Here is a 27,724-nt window from a genome sequence, read left to right as displayed (position 1 = left end):
AAAAATATTATCATCAATAGGTTATGCTCAGAAAATGTTATTCCATTAGCATCATAATATCCTAAACAAAATCTAGACCAATATCCATTCTATCATCACAGATCATGAAAAATGAGTTTGCCCATAAAATATACAATTCTGAAACCAAGCATTTCCTATATCCTTTCCTTCTTGGAGCTGCCTGCATCTCCAGCTCTGTCTTCTAAAGTCAGCACACAGAACTCAGCTCATAGGAGCATTAGGTCCCATGGCACATGGCAGGGGGAAGACCTGGCTCTACATTGTGTGTAGAAAAGCTTGGTGACTCAGGTTGGCTCATAGGCACCAATAGGGAGGAACACGTGGTTGAGTAAAACACCAGGTAAATCCGGGGCCTCTGAACAGTCTGATGCCATCCTGCCGAGGGGCGCCCCTGCCGGGCGGCTGCTATGTGGAGGTGGTGCGGGGTTTCAGGCCAGGCCAGGCCATATGTGGAATGGCTGACACACCTGGGGGTGTTCAGTATTGGCGGAAATAAGCTAAGGAGAGTGATCATACTCTCAGGCGGAAGAAGGGATTTGACTTTTCTGGGTTCATATTATGGGGCAGAACCAAGATCGAAAGAGAAGTCGCAGCAAATGTTAACTCCCTGGAAGACTGTGTAAGAACATTCTCGCCTCAGCAGCCCGGAGCTTCCTGTCCCTGGGAGTGTTCGGGCAGGGAGGTGGTATGAGGGTGCTGCGGAAAAGCTTCCTGTGTGAGTGTAAACGAGCTTTTCTATAGGGTTTTCCGTGTGCCAGGCACCAGCGGCTACTCACATATAAATGAATTTAATCCTCCGAACAACCCTATCTTACCTAATAATAGACAAACATGCAAATTGACCATACCTTTGCTACGCCTTAAGCCACTCCCACCAGCCAATCAGAGCGACTATATGCAAATTAACCCAACCAAGATGGTGGCCAGCAGCCACAGAACTGGAGCAAGCAGGAGGCTTGGTTGCCCCAATGATGGAAGAAGCCAAGCTTCCCGGCCGGCTCTGAGTTCCACTCAAAGCAACAAAGTTTCAACTATAGAAGGTAAATAAACCCCAGATACCTGCTTTCAGCCAGTCGTGGCCACAGAGCTGGAGCGAGCAGTAGTGGATTGCCCCTGGCGATGGAGGAAGCCAAGCTTCCCGGTCGGCTGCTTCCTCCTCGCAGGGCAACAAAGTTTCAATTATAGAAGGTAAATAAACCCCAGATACCTGCTTCCAGTCGCCATGGCCACAGAGCTGGAGCGAATAAAAAGAAAAGAAAGGCTGGTAGCTTCGGTCACCAGGGGGCTTGGTCAGTCTGAAAACAGCCATCAGCCCCTTACCCAGACTGGCCAGTCACCACAGCGGAGACCCCTACCCTGAAGGGGCTTTGGCCAGCTTGAAAACAGCCATCAGCCCCTCACCCTGGCTGGCCAGACACCCCAGCGGGACCCCCACCCTGATCCAGGACACCCTTCAGGGCAAACCAGTCAGCCCCCACCCGTGTACCAGGCCTCTATCCTATATAGTAAAAGGGTAATATGCAAACTGACCCTAACAGCAGAACAACTGGGAATGACTGGTCACTATGACACACACTGACCACCAGGGGGCAGACGCTCAATGCAGGAGCTGCCCCCTGGTGGTCAGTATGCTCCCACATGGGGGAGCTCTGCTCAGTCACAAGCCAGGCTGATGGCTGCCAGTACAGCGGTGGTGGCGGGAGCCTCTCCTGCCTCCTCAGCAGCACTAAGGATGTCTGACTGCAGCTTAGGTCTGCTCCCTGTTGGCAAGTGGACATCCCCCGAGGGCTACCGGGCTGCCAGAGGGATGTCTGACTGCCAGCCTGGGCCCGATCCCCCAGGGAGCAGGCCTAAGCCAGCAGGTGGACATCCTCCAAGGGGTCCCAGACTGCAAGAGGGCATAGGCCAGGCTGAGGGGCCCCCCCTAGTGCAAAAATTTTTGTGCACCGGGCCTCTAGTATGGTAGTAACTCTCATCATCCCCATTTTATCAATGAGACAACTGAGGCACAAATTAAGTACTTTGCCCCCAAGGTTAACAACTAGTAGGTGGCATCTGAACCAGATACCATCAGCTCACAATAGCAGGTGCCTCCTGTCAAGGCCCGGGGAAGAGCAAAGCTGGAGCTAACGTGTGCACACCCACTCCCCCACCCTAGATTGCCACGTATTAAACACCTTTTGAGATTTTTTTGTTCAAAAATTCCTTCTAATTTTCTTCATTTTCCCTCCGATCTGACTCCTCCGTATAGAAAGGCTGGAGGGCTTGGGTTCACCTGTGCCCCATGCCTGTCAGAGGAACCCCTTTCTTGAGCTTGCCTGTGGTACCAGGTGCAGGTGTGGGAGTATGGGGAGGGGCAGAGTAGTTCCCAGCCAGAGGAATTAGTCCTCAGCCAGTAGTAAGTAAGCGGCATTTGAATTGGGTGTGATGGGTGAAGATGGCTCTGCCATGGGTTTTGGGGAGAAGCATGAGGAAAGACCAGTGGGTGAGAGGTGCGGCGTATCTTGAAGTGCAGTGCACATGAGGGAACTGGCAAAACTAAGGCAGAAGCTTCCTAAAATCCAGAGCAGGGTCCAGACCCAGCCACAGTGTGCCAGGAGGGAGTGGCATCGTGCTCGGTTCTCCTGCCAGTTTAAATCCGCTGCCATCAGTCACCCCTCCTTCCGAATCTCAGGCCTGAGCTCCAGGCTTGTAATTCTTGTGACAGATCTCTCCTTCTTTTCCTGCTGAGTCACTCTCATTACCTCTCCAGCTGCCTCCTCCTCCCTACCTTCTCACATCTACCCCCTTCTCTACCAATATCCCCCACAAACGCCTCTCCTGTTTCTGGGGAAGAGGAGAGACCAGCAGTGAGCGCATTTCGGCAGGTTTCAGCTCAGCACGCCCCTGTCCTCGGTGCCTCATGGGCAGTTCTGCAGGAATCTCCCCCCCACCCCCCCCCCACCAAGCCCTCTTTTGCTCATATTTTTTCCTGGTCTTTGGTGGGAGCTTTTCTAGAAGCTGCAGCCTTAGCTCCTGCCCCTGGATTATAGGGGTTTTCTTCCTTCTTTCTACCCACTTACTTTTTAATGCAGCCACAGACTATGCCTTTTTCTGCTTGAATTCTAGTCACCTTTTTCTGACATCTGCTACTGGTTTGTGACTTTTGGAACCACATATACAATGATCTCTGACGAATAAAGCCACAGGTCATTGCTGTGTGCATTGGAATTCAGCATAGCAAGTAACGCACTAGAGAAGCTCATGGTCCAAGGAAGCCTGGTCTGCTTCGGAGTTAACACCCCTCGGGAGATGCCTGTTGTGTGTTTAAAAACACCCGCTGAGCCTGGAAGTCCCCATTGTGCTTGCTGTGAACAGCACAAGCTCACTCCGAGGACAGACCTCTCCTCCCAGCCTTCACCTGTGTAGTTAGGGATGCTCAGCTAAACATCCCCAGAGAAGGAGCCTGGGATTGTGTCGTAGCTGCTCTGCTCTGGGCTTCCGCCTCAGCTGCTCATTTCTCTTCACAACCACCTGGGATGCCTGCTCTGGTTCCTTTCGCAACAGGACTGCTGAGGCCCCACCATCTCCCTGCTTCAGCCTGACATGATTCCTTCCATCCTTTTAAAAACGTGAGAGCTGTTTCACATCACCAAGAACTGGCAGACACTGCTGTCACTTCTGTCGGGAAAGGGTGCTGACCTTCCCTCCACCACCTGCAGGCCAGGAGGGAAGCTCACACTCGACCTGTTCACGCTTTGCACAGGGGAGATGCTTGCTGTTTGCTTTACTGATACCTCAACCTCTGCATAGTTACACGCTCGTCCCCAAGCACCTCATCTGTTGTTCCCATGCAGAGAAATTCAGCAAGACTGGAATGACTGGGCTGCATACACGGGCTATGGGTGCTGCGTGGGATGCAGGGGTGCAAAGCTGAAGAGCCTGCCCCCCGGGAGCTTAAACCTGGCGGGGGTGCGGGTGGGGGAGGGGAGACAGCTCCTAAACAGCTTCAACATGAAGTGCCATCAAGCGAGCTGTCAGAGGTGCAGTCCGTCATGTGCCACGTGACGGCGTTTCGGTCAGCGGCGGACTAGTTACCTGATGGTGGTCCCAGTAGATTACAGTACAGCTGAGAAGGCCCTATTGCCCAGCCAGGTCATCGCTGTCATATGTCCTAGCACAGTGCATTGCAAATTCAGCAAGTAACATGGGCAGGTTGCAGCCTCAGAGCAGCAGGCTGAACCAGACAGTCCAGGTGCATAGGAGGCTATACGATCTAGGTTGCTGTAAGTGCACTCGATGTTCCCACAACAAAATCACCTACCGACAGGCTTCTCAGAACGTATTCCTGTTGTTAAGCAAAGCATGGCTAGGATTATAATAAAGCAGATCGAGGGCAATCTTTCTAAAATAAGTCCAAAGTGTAGGTGAACAGGGATCCCTGGGTAGCTGAGGAAAATTAAATGCCCTCCTATCAGTGTCTGTGGGCACCTGTTTCCTTTGTGTCTGCTTGCTGCCAGTCAGTATGAAGCTAGGCGCTGCAGGGTACCAAGCAGGCAGTGAGCGGAAGGCTGGTTTGAATGCCCCATGCTGCCCGTAGTCTCCCTAACTGCCCTCTAGAAATAGAATGTAGGCTTTTCTTTTTTTTTTCTTTTTTTTTTTAATTAAATCTTTATTGTTCAGAATATTACATTTGTTCCTCTTTTTGCCCCCATAACTCCCCTCCACCCAGTTCCCACCCCACCCTCCGCCCTCACTCCACACCCACTGTCCTCATCCATAGGTGCACGATTTTTGTCCAGTCTCTTCCCGCATCCCCCTCACCCCTTCCCCCCCCCAAGAATAGCCAGTCCACTCCCTTTCTATGCCTCTGATTCTATGATAATCACCAGTTCATTCTGTACATAAGATTATTCACTTGATTTTCAGATTCACTTGTTGATAGATGCATATTTGTTGTTCATAATTTATATCTTTACCTTCTTCTCCTTCTCCTTCTCCTTCTCCTTCTCCTTCTCCTTCTCCTTCTCCTTCTCCTTCTCCTTCTCCTTCTCCTTCTTCTTCTCCTTCTCCTTCTCCTTCTCCTTCTCCTTCTCCTTCTCCTTCTCCTTCTCCTTCTCCTTCTCCTCCTTCTCCATCTCCTTCTCCTTCTCCTTCTCCTTCACCTCCTTCACCTTCTTCACCTTCTTCACCTTCTTCACCTTCTTCACCTTCTTCACCTTTCAGCATTTCATATAATACTGGTTTGGTGGTGATGAACTCCTTTAGCTTTTTCTTATCTGTGAAGCTCTTTATCTGACCTTTAATTCTGAATGATAGCTTTACTGGGTAGAGTAATCTTGGTTGTAGGTTCTTGGTATTCATCACTTTGAATATTTCTTGCCACTCCCTTCTGGCCTGCAAAGTTTCTGTTGAGAAATCAGCTGACAGTCGTATGGGTATTCCCTTGTAGGTAACTGAGTTTCTTTCTCTTGCTGCTTTTTAGATTCTCTCTTTGTCTTTTGCTCTTGGCATTTTAATTATGATGTGTCTTGGTGTGGTCCTCTTTGGATTCCTTTTGTTTGGGGTTCTCTGCGCTTCCTGGAGTTGTAAGTCTATTTCTTTCACCAGGTAGGGGAAGTTTTCTCCCATGATTTCTTCAAATAGGTTTTCAATATCTTGCTCTCTTCTTCTGGCACCCCTATTATTCGGATGTTGGTATGCTTGAAGTTGTCCCAGAGGCTCCTTACGCTATCTTCGTATTTTTGGATTCTTTTTTCATTTTGCTTTTCTGGTTAGGTGTTTTTTGCTTCTTCGCATTTCAAATCATTGACTTGATTCTTGCAATCCTCTAGTGTGCTGTTGGGAGTCTGTATAATATTCTTTATTTCAGTCAGTGTATGCTTAATTTCTAGTTGGTCCTTTATCACAAAATCAAGGGTCTCATTAGATTTCTTGTAGATCTCATTAAGTCTATCGTCAGTTTCTAGAAAATTCTTGAAAAACCTTAAAAGTGTGGTTTTGAACGCTATATCCAGTAGTTTGCTTTCCTCCATTTCTGTAATTTGTGTCCTTTTTCTTTGTCTCCGCATTTTTTATGCTTCCCTGTGTTGATAAAGTGGTTTTCTGTGCTAAGTGTCCTATAGGGCCCAGTGGTTCAGCCTCCCCAATTACCCGAGGAGGACACTCTTGGTGCACCCCCTTGTGGTCTTTGTGCACAGTCTTGTTGTAGTTAAGCCTTGATTGTTGTAGGTATCACTGGGAGGAATTGACCTCTAGGCCAATTGGCTGTGAGAATCAGCTGTGTCTGCAGTGGGAGAACTTCTGTGCTGGAGACACCCTTCTGGGGCAAGACTTGCTTCAATGGGGCTTTGGTGCTTCTGCCCCCTGAGTGTATCCTTCATGGTTCCATGGAGCTGCAAACTGGATGGTCCCACTCTGACCTCTGGGTTTCCTGGCTCCTGGCTCTCTAGGGAGGTGCTAATCTAGCCTTTGCCTGAGGCTATCCAGCAAAAGCCTCCCTGCAGGGCTTGGGCGGGGCGGGTCCCACAGGATCAACAGGGCGGGGCTAGCAGTTATGGTTGCTCTCAGTCCTGCCCTCAGAGGCTCTGCTTCTCAATGTCCTGGTAATCGCTGCAAGCCCCTCGGAGAGAAAGCTGCCCTTGAGTTCCGACCAATGCCAGACAGTCCCACTTCTCTTGTATGAGTCTGGGTCCCCAGAGACTTGCCCGGAACTGGAGCTCAGAGTCTGAGACTCCCTCCAGATTGAAAACGACAACCGCGCACTCAGCCGCCAGCCCGCTCCGCGTGCGCCTCTACCTTAGTATTTTACTTCCGCACTGTGCCTCCTCTGAGTCTCTGTATGCTTTTCTCTTTCCTTCTAGTTGTAGAATTTCCACTCAGCCAGCCTTCCTGTGGTTCTGGGTGATGTCAGTTCAGTCTTTTAGTTGTATTTTTGAAGTGGTTGTTCGAGGCAGCAAACTCCGGTGTTTACCTATGCTGCCATCTTGCTTTCTCTCAGGCTTATCTTCTATACTTGATTTTTTCTTTCCTTTGCAAATAAATAAACAATACAGCAGTTCACACAGTGCGCTTACCAACTTGAACTTTCAGAGAAAACCACATCCCCTTCTGCCCGGCCAGCCGTGCAGTGTCAGGGCCTGGCCCCTCGGGGGAAAGGGCACGTTCTAAATGCACCTCAGAACCTTTAAGAACATGCACACATGCATCCCTCCCTTTTCCTGCAACAGTGAGTGACTCAGGACAAGTCAACATTGAAGGGTCAGAAGCCTTGTGCAAGCCGCGGGAACCCTGAGCGGGGCGTGTGCACTGCGTTCCTGTGTGCTTTCTCCTTGCGTAACCAGGTGCGCGTGCCTCCCTGTACTCGCAGCTTCACTGGGTCAAGACCTGAGAATGCTGCTCCCAGACGTCCTCTTGCCCCAGTATCTGTAGAGCCTTTGGTGAGCTTGACAGCTCCTCTCGGTGCTGAGTTGGCATAAAGGATGCCAACGCTTTGAGCCTGAATCTTGTTCCTCTTGGTCAGTGGGTCACTCTGTGTGCGTCTTGCCCCACCTCCAGCTGCTCAGTAGGTCTCCTCCTAGACCAGCGGTTCTCAACCTGTGGGTCGCGACCCCTTTGGGGGTCGAACGACCTTTTCACAGGGGTCGCCTAAGACCATCCTGCATATCAGATACTTACATTACAATTCATAACAGTAGCAACATTTCAGTTATGAAGTAGCAACGAAAATAATTTTATAGTTGGGTCACAACATGAGGAACTGTATTAAAGGGTCACGGCATTAGGAAGGTTGAGAACCACTGTCCCAGACCATCACAGAGGACTTCTAGACTCAGGACTCAGCGCTCCCACTGGAAACCACACTCTACTGTGTGGTCCTGTATAAAGTGATAAAGACCCTTTCACATATGATCTCTTCTGAGCCCCAAACGACTGTCATGTTTGAGATAGAGAAGCTGAAATTAAGAGAGAGCAAATGGCCCACCCAGTCTTGTCCATTCTGTTGGTGATCGAGCTGGATCCTGACTTCAAGTTTTCTGATTCCCTAGCCCAGCGGTTCTCAACCTGTGGGTCACTACCCCTTTGGGGGTCGAACGACCCTTTCACAGGGGTCACCTAAGACCATCAGAAAACATATATATAATTACATATTGTTTTTGTGATTTTTTAATTAAATGTTTATTGTTCAGATTATTACATTTGTTCCTCTTTTTTCCCCCTATAACTCCCCTCCTCCCAGTTCCCACCCCACCCTCCGCCCTCACTCCCCACTCACTGTCCTCATCCATAGGTGCATGATTTTTGTCAATTTCTTCCCATATCTCCCACACCCCTTTCCCCCCCAAGAATAGTCAGTCCATTCCCTTTCTATGTCCCTGATTCTATTATAATCACCAGTTCATTCTGTACATCAGGTTATTTATTCACTTGATTCTTAGATTCACTTGTTGATAGATGCATATTTGTTGTTCATAATTTGTATCTTTACCTTTTTCTTCTTCTTCTTCTTCTTAAAGGATACCTTTCAGCATTTCATATAATACTGGTTTGGTGGTGATGAACTCCTTTAGCTTTTCCTTATCTGTGAAGCTCTTTATCTGACCTTCAATTCTGAATGATAACTTTTCTGGATAAAGTAATCTTGGTTGTAGGTTCTTGGTATTCATCACTTTGAATATTTCTTGCCACTCCCTTCTGGCCTGCAAAGTTTCTGTTGAGAAATCAGCTGACAGTCGTATGGGTATTCCCTTGTAGGTAACTGAGTTTCTTTCTCTTGCTGCTTTTTAGATTCTCTCTTTGTCTTTTGCTCTTGGCATTTTAATTATGATGTGTCTTGGTGTGGTCCTCTTTGGATTCCTTTTGTTTGGGGTTCTCTGCGCTTCCTGGAGTTGTAAGTCTATTTCTTTCACCAGGTAGGGGAAGTTTTCTCCCATGATTTCTTCAAAGAGGTTTTCAATATCTTGCTCTCTCTCATCTTCTGGCACCCCTATAATTCTGATGTTGGTACGCTTGAAGCTGTCCCAGAGCCTCCTTACACTATCTTCGTATTTTCGGATTCTTTTTTCATTTTGCTTTTCTGGTTAGGTGTTTTTTGCTTCTTCGCATTTCAAATCTTTGACTTGACTCTTGCGCTCCTCTGGTCCGCTGTTGGGTGTCTGTATAATATTCTTTATTTCAGTCAGTGTATGCTTAATTTCTAGTTGGTTCTTTATCACAACATCGAGGGTCTCATTAGATTTCTTGTAGATCTCATCAAGTTTATTGGCAGTTTCCAGAAAATTATTGAAAGACCTTAAAAGTGTGATTTGGAGCTCTATATCCTCCATTTCTGTCATGTTTCTTTGTCTCCGCATTTTTTATGTTTTCTTGGTGCACCCCCTTGTGGTCTTTGTGCGCAGTCTTGTTGTAGTTAAGCCTTGATTGCTGTAGGTAATACTGGGGGGGGGGGGGGGCGGGATTTGACCTCCAGGCCAACTGGCTATGAGAATCAGCTGCGTCTGCAGTGGGAGAACTTCTGTGCTGGATCTCTAGGGCAGTGTTAATCTAGCCTTTGCCTGAGGCTATCCGGCAAATACCTCTGTGCAGGGCTTGGGCGGGTCGGGTCCCAGGGGATCAACAGGGCGGGTGGAGCGAGAAGTTATGGCTGCTCTCAGTCCCGTCCCCAGGGGCTCTGCCTCTCAGAGTCCCAGCAACCGCTGCAAACCTCGGAGAGAAAGCTGCCCTCGAGTTCCGACCAATGCCAGACAGTCCCATTTGAGTCTGTGTCCCCAGAGACTCGCCCAGATCTGGAGCTCAGAGTCTGAGACTCCCTCCCGATTAAAACAGACAACCGCGCCCTCAGCCGCCAGCGCGCTCTGCATGCACTCCGCACCTTAGTATTTTACTTCAGCACTGCGCCTCCTCTGAGTCTCGGTATGCTTTTCTTTTTCCTCCTAGTTGTAGAGCTTCCACTCAGCCAGCCTTCCTGTGGTTCTGGATGATGTCCGTTCAGTCTTTTAGTTGTATTTTTGAAGTGGTTGTTCGAGGCAGCAAACTCTGGCGTTAACCTATGCCGCCATCTTGGTTTCTCTCTATCTGTTTTTGTGATTAATCACTATGCTTTAATTATGTTCAATTTGTAACAATGAAAATACATCCTGCATATCAGACATTTACGTTATGATTCATAACAGTAGCAAAATTACAGTTATGAAGTAGCAACAAAAATAATTTTATGGTTGGGGGTCGCCACAACATGAGGAACTATATTAAAGGGTCACGGCATTAGGAAGGTTGAGAACCACTGCCCTAGCCTAATCTTCTCTCCTTCATGCCTCCCTGCCTCCCATTCTACACCCTTTATAAGCAGCCCTGCCAGGCAGTAGATGCTAGGCCTTCCGGACCTTCGACCCATGGGTTAGATCAAAATTTGAGTGGACAACACTCTGGTTTGTTACCCAACTCCGGTGTCATCTAGTGTTTAACTCCTGTTTGTCTCTGCTAAACCAGAAGCCCCTTCTCTGGAAATTAAAGCTTCATTAACTCATTTGTTCACTTCTGCATGGGGAAATTGTCTCCGTAATTGTAGAAGTAGGTTTCTGTGATAAATCAGTTTCTTTGTTTTTGTCAACTGGCGCAGTAAGCCCTTTCCCCTCCGAACTAAGGTCCCTGAAATGAGTGTGAGTAACGCGATCTTCACAGCTCTGCGCTTACACGCCTGGGGAGCTGAGGCCCACACCTCAGGACCCAGTGAAGGCAGGGCTCCAGCCGCAGCTTCCTGACCCCAGAGCTTGTGCTCATGAGCTCTGGGCTGGGGAGTCCGGAGGGCTCGTCGCCTGCTTCGTCAAGCACTAGCTCTGTCTCGGTGGCACTCGGGTATGTTGGCACCGGACCTGAAGGCTAGGAAGACAGCAGACGAGGAGGTAAGGGTCCATGCGATCTTCCAAAGGCAGGGCCAAAGGAGGGTGCATGCTTGGGTTTGTAGGAACCTCATTTTCAGGAATAAAAATAAATTCAAAAGAAGGGAGGGGGGAGAGGGGAGACTTAGCACACACATCAGACAGACACACACTGAGGCCTCTGGAAGCGGGCGGGGGGGGGGGGCGCTGAATATCAAGAAGCAGGGCTTACACATCTCGTGTGTGACAAGGACCCTTCAGAGATCTTTAAGGGAGAGCTCTGTTTGTCTGTGTGGGGACAGAGGTGAGACGGATGAGATTTGCATTCAATTCTATGAAAAAGAACCCCGAGGGACTGGATGGATGGTGCTAGCAATCAAAGACAAGAGTGCAGGCATCAGAAAATATTCTGAGCTCTGGCCAGTGTGCTCAGTGGTTAGGGAGTTGGGCCGAGAACCAAAGGGTCGTGGCTTCAGTTCTGGTCAAGGGCATGTACCTGGGTTGTAGGTTCAATCCCCGGCCCTAATAGGGGTGCATGCAGGAGGCAACTGATGGATGTGTCGCACATCAATGTTTCTCTCCCCCACCCCCACTCTCCCTATCTTCCTACTCCCCCCACCCCCGCTCTCTCTAAAAACCAATGAAACAAATGTCCTCGGGTGAGGATTAACAAAAAAAGAAAATAGCTTGAAAAGGTAAGAAGCAGCTGTCTGTGTAGCCTCTTGGCAGGGCAGACCAGAGAGCCAGTTCCTCGCTCCACAAGCCATCGCTGCGCCACTTCCTGCCAGTGGTGGTGGTTTGGCCCTGGGGCCAGCACATGAGCTGTGTCCCTGAGGAACTGGGCTGTGGGAGGATGGGGAGCACGTCCTGGTGTAGGCTCTCTATCTTCCCCTCTCTGCTGGCTTTAGCATTCAGTAGTGAAAGAGCTGACGTCTGGCTATTCCTCTGACCTCTTTGCTCACAGAACTTTCAGAAGGTTTCTCACTTGTTTTCACCTTTGTCATTGAGAAGCTCGCCCTCCTCTCATTTGTGTCCAGAATCTTTTGTGTTGCCATCCATGTGCATGGCAGTTAGTCCGCTCCCTCCCCATTCTGCCTGAGCCCCTAAGCCCAGGTCTGACCTTGATCGCTATAGGAGACCATTCCAGTACAGAGACCTGGCCCTTCACCCAGCACGTAACGGGACGCTTCACTTGCATTATCTGAGTAGCTATTGGAGTGGCACCGACAGCACTCGGGCTGTTTCCTATGTAAACGCTTCTAACCCGGTCTTGCCAGGGCACAGTTCATCAGGAGCTACGCGCCACAGAGCTGTAACCCAGAGAAAACAACCAAGCGAACAAAACCTGCTCAGGCGCCAGACCCTTAAGGGTGGAGCCAGTAGTGCCACCGGAGGGTCTGTCACCTTCCCTGGTGTTTGTCTGTGTGGGGACAGGAGTGCGACGGATGAGAGCTTTCCTGGTCACGAAGGAATATACCTCCTGACCTCCTCTTCCTTTCCGAATCCCAGTTTACCGGGATTATGACCCTGACGGGACCATAACCCGGGTTAAGAGAGCATTTATTAATGCCAGCCAAGGAGGAAATTATTAAATTATTAAATACCTACTGGGTGAGAACAGGGCTGGGCCCAGGAGGCTCCCAGGCAGTCATCAGGTACAGTTCTTGTCCTCAGAGAACTCACGGTCCTAGTGACTGATGGAGACAAGTCACAGCTGAACCTGGTGCCAGGACTTACGTTAGAGTACTCAGAGTTAGTAGAGTCTTCTGACACTTGAAGGAAGAAAGGACCAACTTCTATTTGAAGGGGGAGATTTCACAGAGGTGCTAACATCTGAGACAGATGAGATAGGGCGAGTTGACCTGGATGGCAGGGAGGGAAGTGGAAGAACCCAGCATTCCAGGGGGAGGAGCAGCGGGAGCAAACGTGGAGCTGTGGACGGTGGGAAGTGTTAGGTGGGCCCGTGTGACTAGACTTAGAGTGTCAGGGAGGGTAGTGTGCTCGCGGGAAGATGGGCTGGAAGGCATGAAATGAGGTGTTCGGGCTGCCCTTGAGAAAGTCGTCTTTGTAGGCTCGTGGCAGAGGGTGGCTAAGAGGCTGTGGTAGTAACACAGGCAAGAGGGCTTCGAAGGAAGCAGTGTGATCGGAAAGAAAGGGGCTTCCCTGGCCGACGCTGCAGAGGTAGGTCCTTTACCCTTACGTCGCTGTGGAACCAGGAGTGAGGAAGCAAGGAGCTCACACCCAGGTCAGGAGAACGGGCACAGAACACAGGTCTCTGAAAGGGGAGCTGGTTGTGGGGATGAGACACTGACGGGTGCGGTGTTTGCTGGATGTCCAGTAAGTAGTTGGAGCTGTGGCTCTGGCGCCTGGAGGGGCACCAGCGGTTCTTCGCACAGAGGCAGTGCCGGTGAAGCCGTGAAAACAGATGGTATTGCAGAGTACGTGTGGGTCACGGGTAGGAGTGGAAAGAGTAGAGGAGCGATCGAAGGGTTGGGAGCAGCAGTTTAAGAGGCAGAGGAGAGGGCGGGGTGTGCACTGAGCGGGAGTCAGCGAAGCGAAGGGGAGACGGCGCCCACAGAATGGCCCTGCTCCCCATAGGGGGTCCGAGGCTCCAGGAACGCGCTCATGTGCACGTAGGTTCGAGAGCAGCACTGTCAACAGAAATGAAGACAAACTCACGGTTCGGTGTGACCGAACGTCAGCGTGTGGGTCTCCTCCGTAAGGAGGCCGTGCTGGCCGCGGGACTCGGGTGGGAGGGCTGGTCCGGCTCCTTCCCGCGCCAGGCCCAGCGGCCAGGGGAGCAGTCAGCGCACAGGCGGGCCTCCCGCTGCCCGGGTCCCTGCAGGACGTTTTGACAGGCGTCCCAGTGCTGGAGGGACGCGAGGTCTGCTGACCTGTTGGCTCTGTCTCCTCAGAGTCTGTCAGAGGGAGCTGCATGGAGGGAAGCTCTCCAGGACCAGCCATGGAGCTGCCAGATCATAATGGGCTTGGGTACCCGGCACGCCCCCCAGGTGGCGAGCACCACAGGCCACGGACGCTGCAGAGACACCACACGATCCAGAACAGCGACGATGCCTATGTATGTTGGTCCCCAACTGCTGCCAACTTGAAAGCAGAACTTAGTCCTATGGGCGCACCCCCACTCCCGCTTCGCTTCCTCCCAGAGGCCACCTCTGCACCAGGGAAGCTGGTCTCTGAATCACCCCAACAGCCAGGCCTTCATCCAGCAGAATCTGCATTCCAACTTCCTGCTGAGGAACCAGTAGCTGCCCTCTGTTCCCTGGTCTTGGTTATTAAACTTCTCCCCACACAGTCTAAACTCAAGCCCAGCAGATGAGCCCCAAGGCTCCTGGCTGGCTTGCCGGCAGCCACGAACTCGCTCCTCCAGGCGCCCCTGGCTCAGCGAGGCTGGGCTCTCCCAGGCAGTGCATGGCAGCATGTAGTGCAGGAGCAACTTCCCTGCAGCCAGGCCTGGTCAGATGTGGTTAAAATGAAGTTACACCGTAGTTCCTCAGTCACTGCAGTCACCTCGGGTGCTTGGTAGCCCTGTGGCTGGTGTGGGTGTTGGACAGCGTAAGGGGACATCTGCCTCCGTGCTGTTGGACAGCGCTGTCCTGAATCAGACTTGGTGGTGGTGGTGATGGTGATAGGTCGAAACCTGGTTTGGGAAGCCATGTAGGTGTGGGGGTCCTGCCCTCCCACAACCCCCTCCCCAGGGTGGCTGCTGCAACCTCCCCCCAATGGCACTCAGAGGGCGGGGTCTGGGGTGCTGTTGGTGGGGGGGCTCTCTGAGGGCCACTGTGTGTGGCGTCCTTACCCCTTTTGCTGTCGCTCCTGCAGGTGCAGCTGGACGACTTGCCCGGGATGAGCCTCGTGGCTGGGAAGGCGCTGAGCTCTGCCCGCATGTCCGATGCCGTCCTCAGCCAGGCCTCGCTCACGGGGAGCCAGCAGCTCCCGGACCGGGAGGATGAGGGTAAGGAGCCTGGCACGTGCGGTGCCGTCTGCCCAGTGACTGCTCCCCTCTTCTGCACGGAGTTCCTGGGACCCAGAGGGTTCTGGACACGATGCCCTTCCCCACGCCCCATGCCCCACGCCCACTCCCGAGCGCGAGTGGATAGAGGAGCGCGTCTCCTGGCTGCGTGCCGGTGCCACATCCCCTTTCCGATGCTGTCAGGACGCTCCTCCCACAGCTGCTTCTCTGGTTCTGGTCGCGGCGCTGTGTGTGGATGGAATGTGCCTGCCTCTCCTTGGAAGCAGCCAGGGGGCATCATAGCAGGTGAGAGGCCTGGAGTGGACGGGCCTGCGGTCAATCCTGACTCGCCTTCACGGGCTGCCCTGCCCGCTGCGTCCCGAGGCAGAGACACTGTGCGGTGGGCCCTCTGCGCTCGGAGCGCCCAGTGACCAGTGTCTGCGGCACCGGGGTCTCGCCTGACAGAAGGCTCTCGCGGAAGGAGCAGTGCTCTGCCTCCCCCCACATGGCAGTGGCAGCGGGGACAGGGCTCCACGGGGACAGGCCAGGACAGGACAGGAGGCTGCAGACGCTGAGCACACCGCGGGCTGCTGGGAGCTGGGGTTCAGGCGGCGAGTCAGGTCGCAGTGCTCAGACCTCTCTTCCTCCTCCTCTCCTTCCCTCCTGCCCCCCACCCCCCAGTGCCCTGCAAATCTCACATGTTCTTTCTGGTCCTCAGAATGTGCGGAGAGGTTAGGCCATGAGCACCTGGACCTGCCTGACGGCCAGCACTTGAGCTCTTGCTACCCGTCCACGTGTATAACAGACATCCTGCTCAGCTACAAGCACCCCGAGGTCTCCTTCAGCGTGGAGCAGGCCGGCGTGTAACGGGACCCACGGTGCGTATGGCCCGGCCCCATCTGGTCAGGAGACGCTTGCACAAGCTCCACACGCCTGCTCCCTCCTGGCCTTCCAGCGCCCTGCTCTCCCTTGAGCGTGGTGCTAGTCCTTCTGCGGTGTGGGTAGGTGCAGACAGGGGCGATGCGGCCAGGGCTCCCTGTTTAATGAGGGGAGAGACACGTGTGTTGTCATTGTAGGGGCTGGAGCAGCTCCACAGAGACCAGGAGCGAGCAAGCTTTGAAGGACGGGCGCGCCTTGGGCCAGAGTAATGAGGAGGTGGTCCTTGAACTCAGTCCTGGAAGGTGAAGCCCAGCAAGAAAACACATCCAGCCACAGGTTTAAGGCTGCACCGCAATGGCAGAATATTCTGGACAGGGAAGTCGGTGGTCAGAGACCCCTGGTGAAGGGTGAACTGGCTGGGCTAGTCGTGCCTCACCGAGCACGGCAGGCAGTGTGGGCTCTTTGGAAACTGATAGAAAAGACTTGATGGCCGTTTGGCCGTCTGGCAAATCCCCATTAGAGCCTCGATATGGCAGACCCCTGAGAAGCCCAAGCTAGGGGAACCAGTCCCAGTTTTACTGTCCTTGGCCGTTAACCAGTGTCGTGGCTGGGCCACACCGTGGCTCTGACTGGCGGCAAGACGCCCTTCAGTAGTAACCTCCAGGAGACTGATCAGATGCGGGTTTATTGCTTAAAGACCTGGAAATGCCCTTGGCTCAGGGGATAGAGCACTGGCCCGAGGACTGAAGGGTCCCGGTTCAATTCCAGTCTAAGGCATGTATCTCAGTTGTAGGCTTGATCCCCAGCCCTGGTTGGGGTGCATGCGGGAGGCCCCAATCGATGTGTCTCTCTCACATCCATGTTTCTCTCTCTCTGCCTCTCCCCCTCCCTTCCACTCTCTCTAAAAATCAATTGAAAAATATCCTCAGGTGAGGATTAAAAATAATAAAAGTAAAAAAGACTGGCAATGACAGGGCACACCTGGGGCCACACCCCAAGGGGTTGGGGGGAGAGAGAGGAAACAGGCCTGGGGCTCTGCTTTAATTGGGTCCAGCATGGGCCCTGAGGGGTTGCTGACTCCTCTTCATTGGTGAATTTAAAACACACAAGAGCAGGAATGAAAGCTCAGGAAGAGAAGACAGACCAGGAGCTCAAGTGGCCTTCCTCAGCCCACCCAGATCTCTGAAACAAAGGGCTGGGAGGGCGTGGCTGCCAGAGGCCCTCCAGGGGTCTTGAGGTGGTGCCCGCAGCTGGAGCTTGTCGGGTGCTTGCATTACGCAAGGAAAAAGTCATGCTTTCTAGGTGCACCGGTTAATTATGCGGATTTTTTTCAATAGATGGAGTTACACATATGTTGATATGTATGTGATTTGATATGTATGCTATTTTGTTGGATTGACAGCAAGCTTCAAAACTTCATATGTCAAATTTACTGAAGGTGTTAACATCATAGATATTTTTACACTTAAAAATGTTGAATTTCATGCCCCGCCCCCCCCCCCCCCCAAAAAAAAGAGCATTTGCGGGAAGTTTTAATTCACTACTTTATTTTGAAGAAAAAGTTATCATATACTTCAGGAAGCTTATGGTGAACATGTTCCATCTCAAGATACTTGTGAACGCTGGTTTAAAACACTTTAAAAGTGATGATTTCCATGTGAAAGACAAAGAACGTCCAGGTCAACCGAAAAAGTTTGGAGACCAACAATGACAAGCATTATTGGATGAAGATGTGTGTCAAATTCAAAAACAACTTGCAGAAAGATTAAACATTGCTCCGCAAACAATTTCCGATCATTTACAAGCAATGCGAAACATTTTAAAGGAAGGAAAATGGGTGCCACATCAACTGAATGAAAGATAAATGGAAAACTGAAATTGGATTGTGACTGGCGATGAAAGTGGGTTTATTTTGAGAATCCCAAACGCACAAAATCATGGGTTGATCCAGGTCAACCATCAACATCGACTTCGAGGCCAAATCGCTTCGGAAAGAAGACAATGCTCTGCGTTGAGTAGGATCAGGAAGGTGTGGTGTATTATGAGCTTCCAGGTGAAACCATTAATATTGATCGCTACTGACAACAAATAATCAATGTGAACCACGCTTTGATCATGAAATGACCAGAATGGGCCAGAAGACACGGCAAAGTAATTTTGCTTCATGATGACGCACCATCACACACTCCAAAACCAGTTAAAGACACGTTAGAAGATCTTGCCTGGGAAGTATTAACCACCCACCGTATTCACCAGACCTTGCTCCTTCAGATTCCCACTTGTTCCGATCGATGGCGCACGCGCTTTCTGAGCAGCACTTCAAAATGTGCGAAGAAGTGGAAAGCTGGGTCTCTGAATGGTTTGCCTCAAAACAAGAAAAGTTCTATTGGGACGGTATCCACAAATCACCTGAAAGATGGGGAAATGTGTAGCTAGTGATGGACATTACTTTGAATAAATAAAGCACTTTCGATGTTTCTCTTGAAATTATCGTGTTTTCTTTGCTTACAAAATCCTCCATTCTTAACCGGCACACCTAGTACACTAAAGTTGAATTTTTGGAAAAGTTCTCAAGTGAACATTCGGTCTGTCCACACTGATGCCCTGCGTCTGCTCTATTGCAGGTCCACGTGCAGCTCGGGATAGAGGGATAGAGTGAGACTAAACCAACAGCATCCAGCAGCATCCAGCAGCATCGCGCCTGCCCTCTCGCCCCCAGAGCGCTTGCTCCTTCCTCCGTCGGCTCTGTCATGTGCTGCTCCTGTGGGCTCCGAGGGCCTTTTGCCATGTTTGCTTGTATGACCCACTCACCCAGGAAATAAACAGGAAATCACGTTCACACCTTTTGTGAAAGTGTATCTGGTGGATTTCAGTTGGTGGTTTGGTTTGGCTTTGGTTTGGGGTTTTCGTTTGGAGGTGATTTTCTCTTTTTTTACTTTTGCTTCTCTTTCTTTCTCTTTTTTACTTTTGAAAGAGAAGAGCAAACAGAGGACAGAGCCTAGGGGACCTAGAGCCCCCCAGCCTCCCTCCCAGTGCCCTCCAGGGCTCTGCATGGCTCTGCAGGAGCAGCACTGAAGGGCACCACCTCTGGAATCTCAGTGGCCGGAGAAGGGAGAGCAAAAGCAGCAGCCCCAGGCCTGGCACCTGGGGAGACGGTTCCTGCTGGATCCACCGCACACCAGGCCACGCTGGCATCAGAATGTTAGCGTGAGGCGGGGAGGGCCTGGCGCTGAGGGACGCGGGGTCCGTGTGAGCCTCTTCGGTGCGTGACTCAGTTCCCCTCTTGTAACCTGGAAGGTTGGTGCCTTCCCATCCTGCTGCCTCCACCCATGGGCTGAAACTCCACCTCGGCCCCTGTGCTTGTGTCAGCTGTGCTCGCGCTGTAAAAAGGTTTGATGCCACACACACTCCCTTCAGCCTGTCACAGGCAGGACCAGAAGCTGTGCGGCCCTGCCTCTCTGACCTGCTCCTGCACTGGGCATCCTCACCCCCCACCTTCATTCTTGACCATGTAGGAATTGTTTTGGTAAATGTTGATATTGTTATTATCATTAGTAAATAAAAACAAAAGGAACTTTTCTTTAAAAGATAAATGTTTAACAGATTCTGCTCTGTTTGAATTGGGCCTTGCACCTTTTGCTCACAGGATTTCCGTTAGCCGCCGTCATGAGCAGCTCTCCCTGCGCGGGACTGTCCCGTGAGGACGCACCGGCAGAGCTGTGGTTTGTGTCACTACCTTCCCTCCTCGCTGTTAGAAACCAAAGTCTCGGGTGCTGGCTGGGCTGATCCTCACAGCGAGAAAGAGATGCTTACTGTTCGGACTCCTGGTCCTTTCTTTCCGGAAAAGGAGAGTAGGGTCCCCAGCCCCTCCTAGTCTGTCATCCTGAATTTGCACAGAAGAAAGCGGGTGCCCGGCATGGCCATCCAGGGTTCCGACAGGATCCGTGGCTGGTCCTCACTGGCCCTGCCGCTCCCTCCCAGCCCTCCCTCCTGGACTCCGCAGTGCCAGCGCCTTTCTCGGGATGGGTCCCGTGTCCCCCTGGTCCCGCCAGCCCTCCACCTTTCACCAGAAGGAGGCCGCCAGGAGGCCCCAACAGCTACTGTGTGATTCCTGGGCTCCTTGAACTCCAGCCCCGACGGCCCACCTGTCCTGTGTGCGCACTGGACGGATCGAGAGCAGACCCGCCCTCCAGGTGGAAGCCAGGGAGCCTGTCAATCGTGCCATCTTGCGAACTATTGCTTTGTATTGTAGTAACCAATACGCGCAGTATATGTTGAACGTATATTAATATAGTTTCTTAATTCTGTTCTTGGAAAATGTCAGAAGTATTTTTTTCTTTCCCATTCATGTTGAACTAAAAAAGGATTTAAAAAATCTCCAGACCCAAGTTGCAGTAAGACCTTTAGCCCCTTTTTTGTGGGCACTTACAACTGAGTAACTTAATTGGATAGTAGGGGATTGTGAAAATAAAAACAGATTACCATCTCATGTTGACATGTTGTTTGCCTTACGGTTCAGAGTCTAGTTGGGAGAAGCAGCCTGCGGGGGGGGGGGGGGGGGGCGGTGTGTCTGCCGTGCAGGGCGGAGCTGAAGCACACAGCCCCGCTCCGCGCTGCCCTGCGCCAGCGTAGCCTCTGCCCCTCTGAGGGAGCTTGGATTTGCGGAATCGGGTGGGAAACAGTCCTTAGAGGCACTTTTGAAGGAATAGCCGAAGGCCCTCAAAAGCCCGGGGAGTTCGGGCCGGGCCGTTATGACGTGACCCAGTCAGCCCAGTGCTGGGGCAGCACGGGGACTCTCCCTGCCACCCCCTTCCACTCCTGGACTCCCAGGAGCAGGACAGCTCCCAGCAAGGCCCGGCTGGCTGACGGTCTGTGAAGAAATTACCGAGGCGGGAAGTATTGACTGGGTTGTAGGAAGAGTGAGAGGAGGGAACTTACAAAGGCGTTGGAGTCCCTGGCAGACTAGGAAGTCGCAGTGGGACGTCTCCTCCAGAGGGGTCTTCCGGGAAGCCCGGAGCCTGGGAGCCTGGCCACACCCCCGCGGGGAGCTGGGCAGGTGTCTGAAACCAGGGACTTCTCAGGTGCCTTCCAGCATCTCACAAACTGTTAAATCCTCATCCAAGGACATGGTTCTTTTATTGATTTTAGAGAGAGAGGAAGAGAAAGAAACATCCATGTGAGAGAGAAACATCAGCTGCTTCCCGTAGATGCCCGGACCCGGGATCAAACCCACAACCTGGACACGGGCCCTGACTGAGAATCCAACCTGCAACCTTTCGGTGCACAGGACGATGCTCCAACGACTGAGCCACACCGGCCAGGGCTTGTCACCACCTTTTGAGTCAGCCCTCCCTCCTGCTGGTCCCAGATGAAGTCTGTCACCACCTGTCCCGGCGGGCGGACGCAGCAGGGGGCCAGAGAATCTTGCATTTGGCTGGTTACAATGCCCTCCCCTGGGGTCTAAATTGAGGCTCTATCACCAAAAGCTGCAACAAAATTGCCAAATAGGAACTATTGGCAGGGGCGCTCCTCTCCCCTGCTCAGGCCCCATCCTGACGCACCGCATGCTCTCAGGTTAGCCGTTCAGAGAAGGGTTCATGACCCAGGCCGAGTGCTCGGAGTTTCTTGAGTCTCCTCCCAAGGCCTGTTCCTCCAGATGACGCTTTGTCATCCTGTGACCCTTCTGTCAGTGCGCCAATGTCATCCAGTGAGCAAATGTTTGCCGAGTGTCTGTTACGTGCCAGGCCTAGCAGGGGACAGAGTCCTCCCAGCATAGACTGACCAGTATAACGTTGGGACATAAATTGTGAAATGAGCAAAATCCACTCCTGGAGTCGGCTAACAGCAGCACCCCCACATGAGTCAGGGGGTCCAGGGCCAGCCACAGGGGACCCACTTCCGAAGCAGTCCCTCTGAGACCCCTGAGGTGGGAAGAGCGTGGTAGCACAAAGGGCCTCCGCTGGTGGGCCCTGCACCCACTAAACAGCTAGTCTGAGCCGCTTGGTCCTCTGACAAAGGCTGGCCCCCAAATCTGAATCTGAGATGCACCCAGTCTGTCATCAGCGGCGTTTCCCATTGGCCTCTACCCAGAAAGATTCCTTTCTCTCCGAAGTATGAGCCACGAGGGGCGTGGACCAGTTCAAGCCAATACCTACAGTGAGATGGAGCAGACGCACTAGTGAGTGCATTTGCCAGCACTCTCCCGCCCAGGCCATCAAGTCCCCGAGCCAGGGGGTGAGCATCCTGAGCAGGGCCCGGGCTGTGGGCGGTGGGCCTGCTGGCCATCAGGCAACCGTCAGGACTAGAAGCCAGGCCTGATTCCCAGTCCTGCCAGCACCACATACTAATGACTGGCGGGAAGCTCCTGGCAGCTCTGCGCTGGTGTCACAGGCACTCTAACAGGCCGTGCTCAGGTCATCAGGAAGGCCACGAGGGACGATGTGAATGCCGGATACCGTGTGCAGCCATAATAACTGTTTCAGTAACAAACCAAAGAGGAGGTAAAACAGTGACAAGTAGCTTGGAGTCCAACCTGACGCTTCTGAGAGCCCCCATATACTGGCTGGGATGAGTTCTACCCCCAGAAAGAAAGTAACCCCTCTTGGCCTCAGACACCTACCTGTGAGCTGACCCAGAAGGAGGCTGCCCTCCCTCCCGCTCTCTACACAGGAAGAGAACCGGGCTGGCCCAGGAAATGTCCACTGAGACTCCCACAGGCCTCTGGGGCTGGGTCAGCCCCAGAACAGAGATCCCTCAGCTCAGCGTCTGCAAGTCAGGACCACATGGAGAAAGTGGATTCCCTGCCTCCCCCACTTCTGCTGCCTGAAGCCAACCAAGGTCTGCTCTGGTCTGACCATGTGTGGTCAGTGGGAGCAAGGGGATCAAGTGCCAAAATTGGGATCTGGGGCACAGAAAGGTGCCAGGGACCTTTCAGTTTTGCTATACATGTTCACATTTAGTGCTTAAAACAACAAAATGTATGATCTTCCAGGACAGTTCTGCAGGTCAAAGGTCCAAAGGGGTCACACAAGGCTAAAATCAAGGTGTCCGCAGACCTGTATTTCTTCTGGAGACTCTAGGGGGACACAGTCCTTTGCTTCTGCAGCTTCTAAGGCCACCCATACTCTTGGCTCCTGGCCCTGTCCAGCAGTCACTTCACTCTGACCTCTGCTTCCACCCTCTCGCCTCCTTCTCTGACTGCACTTCTTCTGCCTCCCTTGAGTATATTTAAGGGGATTTGGGATGGCACTGAGCCCACCTGGATAACCTGAGATAACCACACCATCTCTAGGTCCTTATAATCACATCTGCAAAGTCCTCTCATGAAGGGAACAGTCATAGGTTCCAAGGAGCAGGACATGGGGGGCCCATTGTTCTGCCTGCCAGATGTGCACCCTTACTATGTAAGACTCTGATCCATAAGGTTCTGTTCCTTGCTCAGTTTCCTCTCCTTCTGGCACCCCTATTATGCGGATCTTGTTTTGTTTCGTGTTGTCCCAAAGTTCTCTTAGGCTCTCCTCTTGCTTTTTAATTTTGTTTTTCTAGAAGCTGCTCTGCTTGGGTATTTTTTCTACCTTGTCTTCTAGCTCACTGATGCAGTCCTCTGCTTCTTCTAGTCTACTGTTGATGCTTTCTATTGAGTTCTTTATAGCAGTGATGTCATTTTCATTTCTTCTTGGTTCTTCTTCATTTCCTCTTGGTTCTTACACATATTGTTGAATTTGTCTTCCATTCTTTTCATCCACCTTATGACCATTTCTCTGAATTCTTTCTCTGACAGGTTGCTTGCCTCCATTGCCTCCATTTCGTTTACTTCCTTTTCTGGTGATACCTGTTTTTCTTTCATATGCGGGCTGTTTCTTTGTCTCCCCATGATCTCTCTTCTCCAGGTGTCTGGTTATGTAGTTCTCTCTCTCCTTATCCAGGTGAAATCTGACCTTTCCATTAGGGGGTGCAGAGCTCCTCCAAATCCGCTTGCTCACGCCACTTGGGGACCAGTGTTCCCGTGTTCGCAGCTGTTCTCTGGGTGCCATTGTTGTAGATTCCCAGGATTTTCAGGCTTCCGACAACATCCACTCTCCCCTTCAAGATGGCACGGTCTCCACGTCAGAGCCAGTCGCTTTGGGAGGGATCCCAACAGCAGTGGGGGTCAGGGGAACCCCATCCGGCAGCCCCCTACAGTCCCCTGCTGTCCCTCAACTCACAAATACTCCCCATGCGACCACACACTCTCCCTTCGTTCTCTCACTCACACACTATCTTGCAGTCTGCCTTCTTGTCGGCAGCCATCTTCCTTCCCTCCTCTGTAAGGTTCTATAACTGGCCCAGAGGCACACAGATAAGCAGAGCTGGGATTCAAGTCCAAGGCTGCTGGGCTCCAAAGCTTTCTTCTTTGAGGCGAAAGACACAAGACTGGCTACAGTGGGAATGGCTCAGAGCCCCTCCACACCAGGATCTGGCATTGGAGCAGGACGGCACGTTTCTGCCTGGGGGTTCCAAGTCCACAGACCTGGGTTCTAGGTCCTATCCTTCCTCCAACTTCCTGGGAGACCAAAGACATTAGGCAAATTCCATTCACTGCCTTCAGTTTCCTTGTCTCCAAGGTGCTGGGGAGGCTGGAGCAGCTGATCTCAAAGTGCCTTTCAGCGTGGACATTCAGAGGTCCTGTGACTCAGGGCCTGTCAGTGGCCTGGCGCGGAGGTGCTGGCTGGGCCTTCGGAGAGAAGCCTCACAAACGGCGCTGCACATCAGCGAGCACACCTCTTCACCTGTCAGGTTCCTGGGCCCCTAACAAGCCTGTCCCCATCTTGCTGATCCAAGACAGAGGCTCAGGGAGATCACATAACTGCCTCCCCAGGCACCTCCAGGACTTTGCAAGTCGGAGGCAAAAGGAAATGAGAAAGCAGTTCTGCTGCCTGAACCTGAGGTCCTTCCTCCCACATCAGTGGTCCCGGGGGCCGCCATCCGTTCTCACCTGTGTGTGATCCCATGTAAATATGAACCACGCAAAGATACATGTTTTCCATTTACGTGACTGTCCTTTATTCTCAGATTGTGCTCCATTTTTGTGTGAAAAAATCTTTTCTTGCCCTCGCCAGTTCGGATAGAGTGTTGGCCTGCGGACTGAAGGGTACCGGGTTCTATTCCATTCCAGGGCACATGCCCGGGTTGTGGGCTCAATCCCCAGTAGGGGGTGTGCAGGAGGCAACCATCAATGATTCTCTCATCATTGTTTCTATCTCTCTCTCCCTCTCCCCTCCTCTCTGAAATCAATAAAAATATGTCTTTTAAAAAATATTTTCTGTTCTGAAGTGCTGGTCATGGTAGATGGTAGGGTTTGGGGGGCGCAGTAGGTAGGATTTTTACATGACAACATTAAAAGTCGGCAACTCTATTGCTGGTCTCTAGAATTTGTTTGGAAATACTAGAGGCCTCTGTAACCTCCAAGCCAGGGAGCCACTGAGCACTGTCCCCCTCTCCCCAGGTGGCTCTGAGCACCCCACGTCTCTTCCTTAGGCCTTGGGAGGTCTCCAGGGGCTGGGAGAGAGGAGTGCAGAAGCTGCAGCTGAGGGAGGGCAGCAGGGGGGAGTCTGCTCTGTGGGGGAAGGCGGGAGGGGTGCGGACACATCTCCCTGGAATTGCAGGGGCTTCCTGCTGTTCCTGACCAGCTTGGGGACCTTCTTCCTTCCCTCCTCTCCCCTGCTGCACTGGCACAATGGACAATAGTGGGAAGCAGTGGACCAGACCCTGGGGACCTGTAAGCCTGCAGCCACCCCCTCCCACTCCCTCCTGCATCCTTGATCCCTGGCCCTGCAGGCTCCCCACCCCCCAGCTTCCTGTTTGCCCACTCTGTTTGCCCAGCCCTGGGTCAGAGCTGATCCTTGAACTCTAGGTTCCAGATTCCCGCCGGGACCTGTGAGCCTTGGCAAGGCCTGGGCTGGACTGATCAGCCTCCCAGCCCAGCCCGTGCTGGAGGCATAAATAGGCCCCAGGCAAGCTGCTGCTCAGAGCACTCGCACAGGTACCTGCCACTGCCTCCTCCAGTCCCTCTGGCTCCCCCAGCTCGAAGCTCAGGCTCTGGGATCTCGGCTCCAGGCTCTGCCAGGTGCTGGGCTCTGGATACCTGAGGCTGCTCCGCCTGGAGAGTGGGGCACAGGCCCTCCAGCCACAGGCACCCACTCAGCCAGGCCCCTCTCCTCCTCCAGGTCCCCAAGATGAAGGCTGTGGTGCTCACCTTGGCCCTGCTCTTCCTCACAGGTAAGTGCTCCCAACCTAGACAACCAACATCAGGAGGCCCTCTCCCTCACCCCCGTGGTCTACCCTTCTGGGCACAGGGAGCGGAATTTCTCTCAAGACCCCTCTCTTCTGCCCCAAGCTGGCCTTTCGCTCAGATCTGGCCCAGAACTGGCCTGACTGAGGTGCCTTCTCTCCACCCCAGGGAGCCAGGCTCAGCATGAAACACAGCAAGAGGAGCCCCCGTCACAATGGGAGCGAGTGAAGGCTTTAGCCCAGGTGTATCTGAACTCAGCCAAAGTCAGTGGCAGAGCGTACATAGTCAAGTTTGAAGAGACCGACCTGGCAAAAAAGCTGAAGTAAGGACCCCGCGTGGGCTCTGGGTGGCACAGGGACTGCTGGTCCTGAGGGGCGGATGCCAGGCCTGTGGGTAGATGTAGCCACACGGGCTGCATCCCAGCTGCTACCTGATGGGCCCCATACCTGGATGGAGAAACAGCCTCCTAGCGGGAGGCGGGGGGGGGGGGGGGGCAGACCAGGGACCCCTTAGAGAGCCCAGGATCGCGTTCTGCCTGCACGAGCAGCAGCCCCCTCCCTTCCTCCAGCCCCTCTTCCTCTCACCCAGCGGCAGGGAGGGCGGTCTTCGGAGACAGAGGAGAACGGTCTGGAAGTATAGAGATGAGGCCTTTAAATGGTCTGGCTTTGGGGACAGACAAGACTGATCACCAAACCCAGCTCTGTCTCCCACCAGCCCTTCAGTCTGGGGACTGTGGTTGGGGGGCGGGGGGGGGGGGGAGAGGAGGGTCCTTGGGCGAGACACTGCCTGGGAGAAGCCAAGCCCAGGCCTGACCCATCGCTCCCCTACAAGCAGGCACAGTTCTGCCCAGACCTCACCACAGGTAAGCTGGGCGCTGGGTCTGCAGCTCTGAGGTGTCCAGGGTGCCTGGGAGGTCCCCCCTGACACCTGCTCCCTCCCTTCCCCCCCAGCCTGACAGTCCTTGAAAAATGGAACACCCTGCGCAACAAGTTCGCCTACCTGCCAGAGCAGCTCCACCCGGCGGCCCAGGACATCTGGGCCAAACTGAAGAAAGAGGTGGGGATGGTGACCGGGGAGCTGAACAAGGACCTGGGGGAGATGATGAAGCCCTACCTGGAGGGCATCCAGAAGAAGTGGCAGGAAAGCGTGGAGCCGCTGGGCCAGGACCTGCGTGTGAGCGCGCAGAAGCAGCTGCGGGTGCTGCAGGAGAAGCTGGGCCAGCTGGGCGAGAAGGTGCGGGACGGCGCGCGTGAGCACATGGAGCGCGTGCGTGAGCACATGGATAGCGCGCGTGAGCACATGGATAGCGCGCGTGAGCGCGTGCTCTCGCTGACCGTGATCCTGCAGCCCTACGGCGAAGAGCTGCGCCAGTGCCTGGAGCCCGGCGAGGGCAAGCTGCGCGAGTGCCTGGAGCCCTACGCGGAGCAGCTGCGCGAGCACCTGCAGACGCTGCGGGAGGGCGGCGTGGGGCTGGCCGAGCTTCGGGAGCAGGTGGGCGAGCAGCTGCTCTCGCTGCGCAAGCAGGCAGAGCCCACGCTGGGGAACGTGCACAAGGACCTGCAGCCGCTGTGGGAGAGCCTCCAGGACGCCGTCCTGCCCTTCCTGTACGGCATCGACATCGAGGACATCTCCCAGAGGCTGACCGGCCAGTGAGGCGCCCGCTCCCCTCCCCGTCCTCGGTCCCCTTCCCATCGCTCGTTTTCTGAGAATAAACGTTTACAAAGCGGG

The 27,724-nt window shown here is 53.0% G+C and overlaps 2 protein-coding genes across 2 annotated transcripts in view; both read left to right on the top strand.

The window, feature by feature from the left end:
- Positions 1 to 20,212, top strand: part of SIK3 (SIK family kinase 3) — a gene marked incomplete at its 5' end in the record, with an annotated part of 294,724 nt that extends 274,512 nt beyond the window's left edge. Inside the window, 4 exons of the mRNA XM_081098532.1 lie at positions 13,793 to 13,956; positions 14,718 to 14,850; positions 15,566 to 15,725; positions 18,351 to 20,212. Of these exons, the coding sequence (XP_080954658.1) occupies positions 13,793 to 13,956; positions 14,718 to 14,850; positions 15,566 to 15,714 (446 nt within the window). The 3' untranslated portion in view covers positions 15,715 to 15,725; positions 18,351 to 20,212. The remainder of the gene's footprint in view (positions 1 to 13,792; positions 13,957 to 14,717; positions 14,851 to 15,565; positions 15,726 to 18,350) is intronic.
- A 5,725-nt stretch (positions 20,213 to 25,937) lies between these two features.
- On the top strand, positions 25,938 to 27,724 carry APOA1 (apolipoprotein A1). The gene is made up of 3 exons (XM_081098079.1): positions 25,938 to 25,983; positions 26,165 to 26,318; positions 26,947 to 27,724. The coding sequence occupies exons 1-3, from the start codon at positions 25,941 to 25,943 to the stop codon at positions 27,647 to 27,649; spliced, it is 900 nt and encodes a 299-aa protein (XP_080954205.1). The 5' UTR covers positions 25,938 to 25,940; the 3' UTR covers positions 27,650 to 27,724.

The sequence above is a fragment of the Myotis nattereri genome, assembly GCF_964212035.1.
Source record: "Myotis nattereri genome assembly, chromosome: 9".
Lineage (NCBI taxonomy): Eukaryota > Metazoa > Chordata > Mammalia > Chiroptera > Vespertilionidae > Myotis > Myotis nattereri.
Note: the sequence above shows the minus strand (reverse complement) of the source record. Positions and strands in the feature narration are given on the sequence as shown.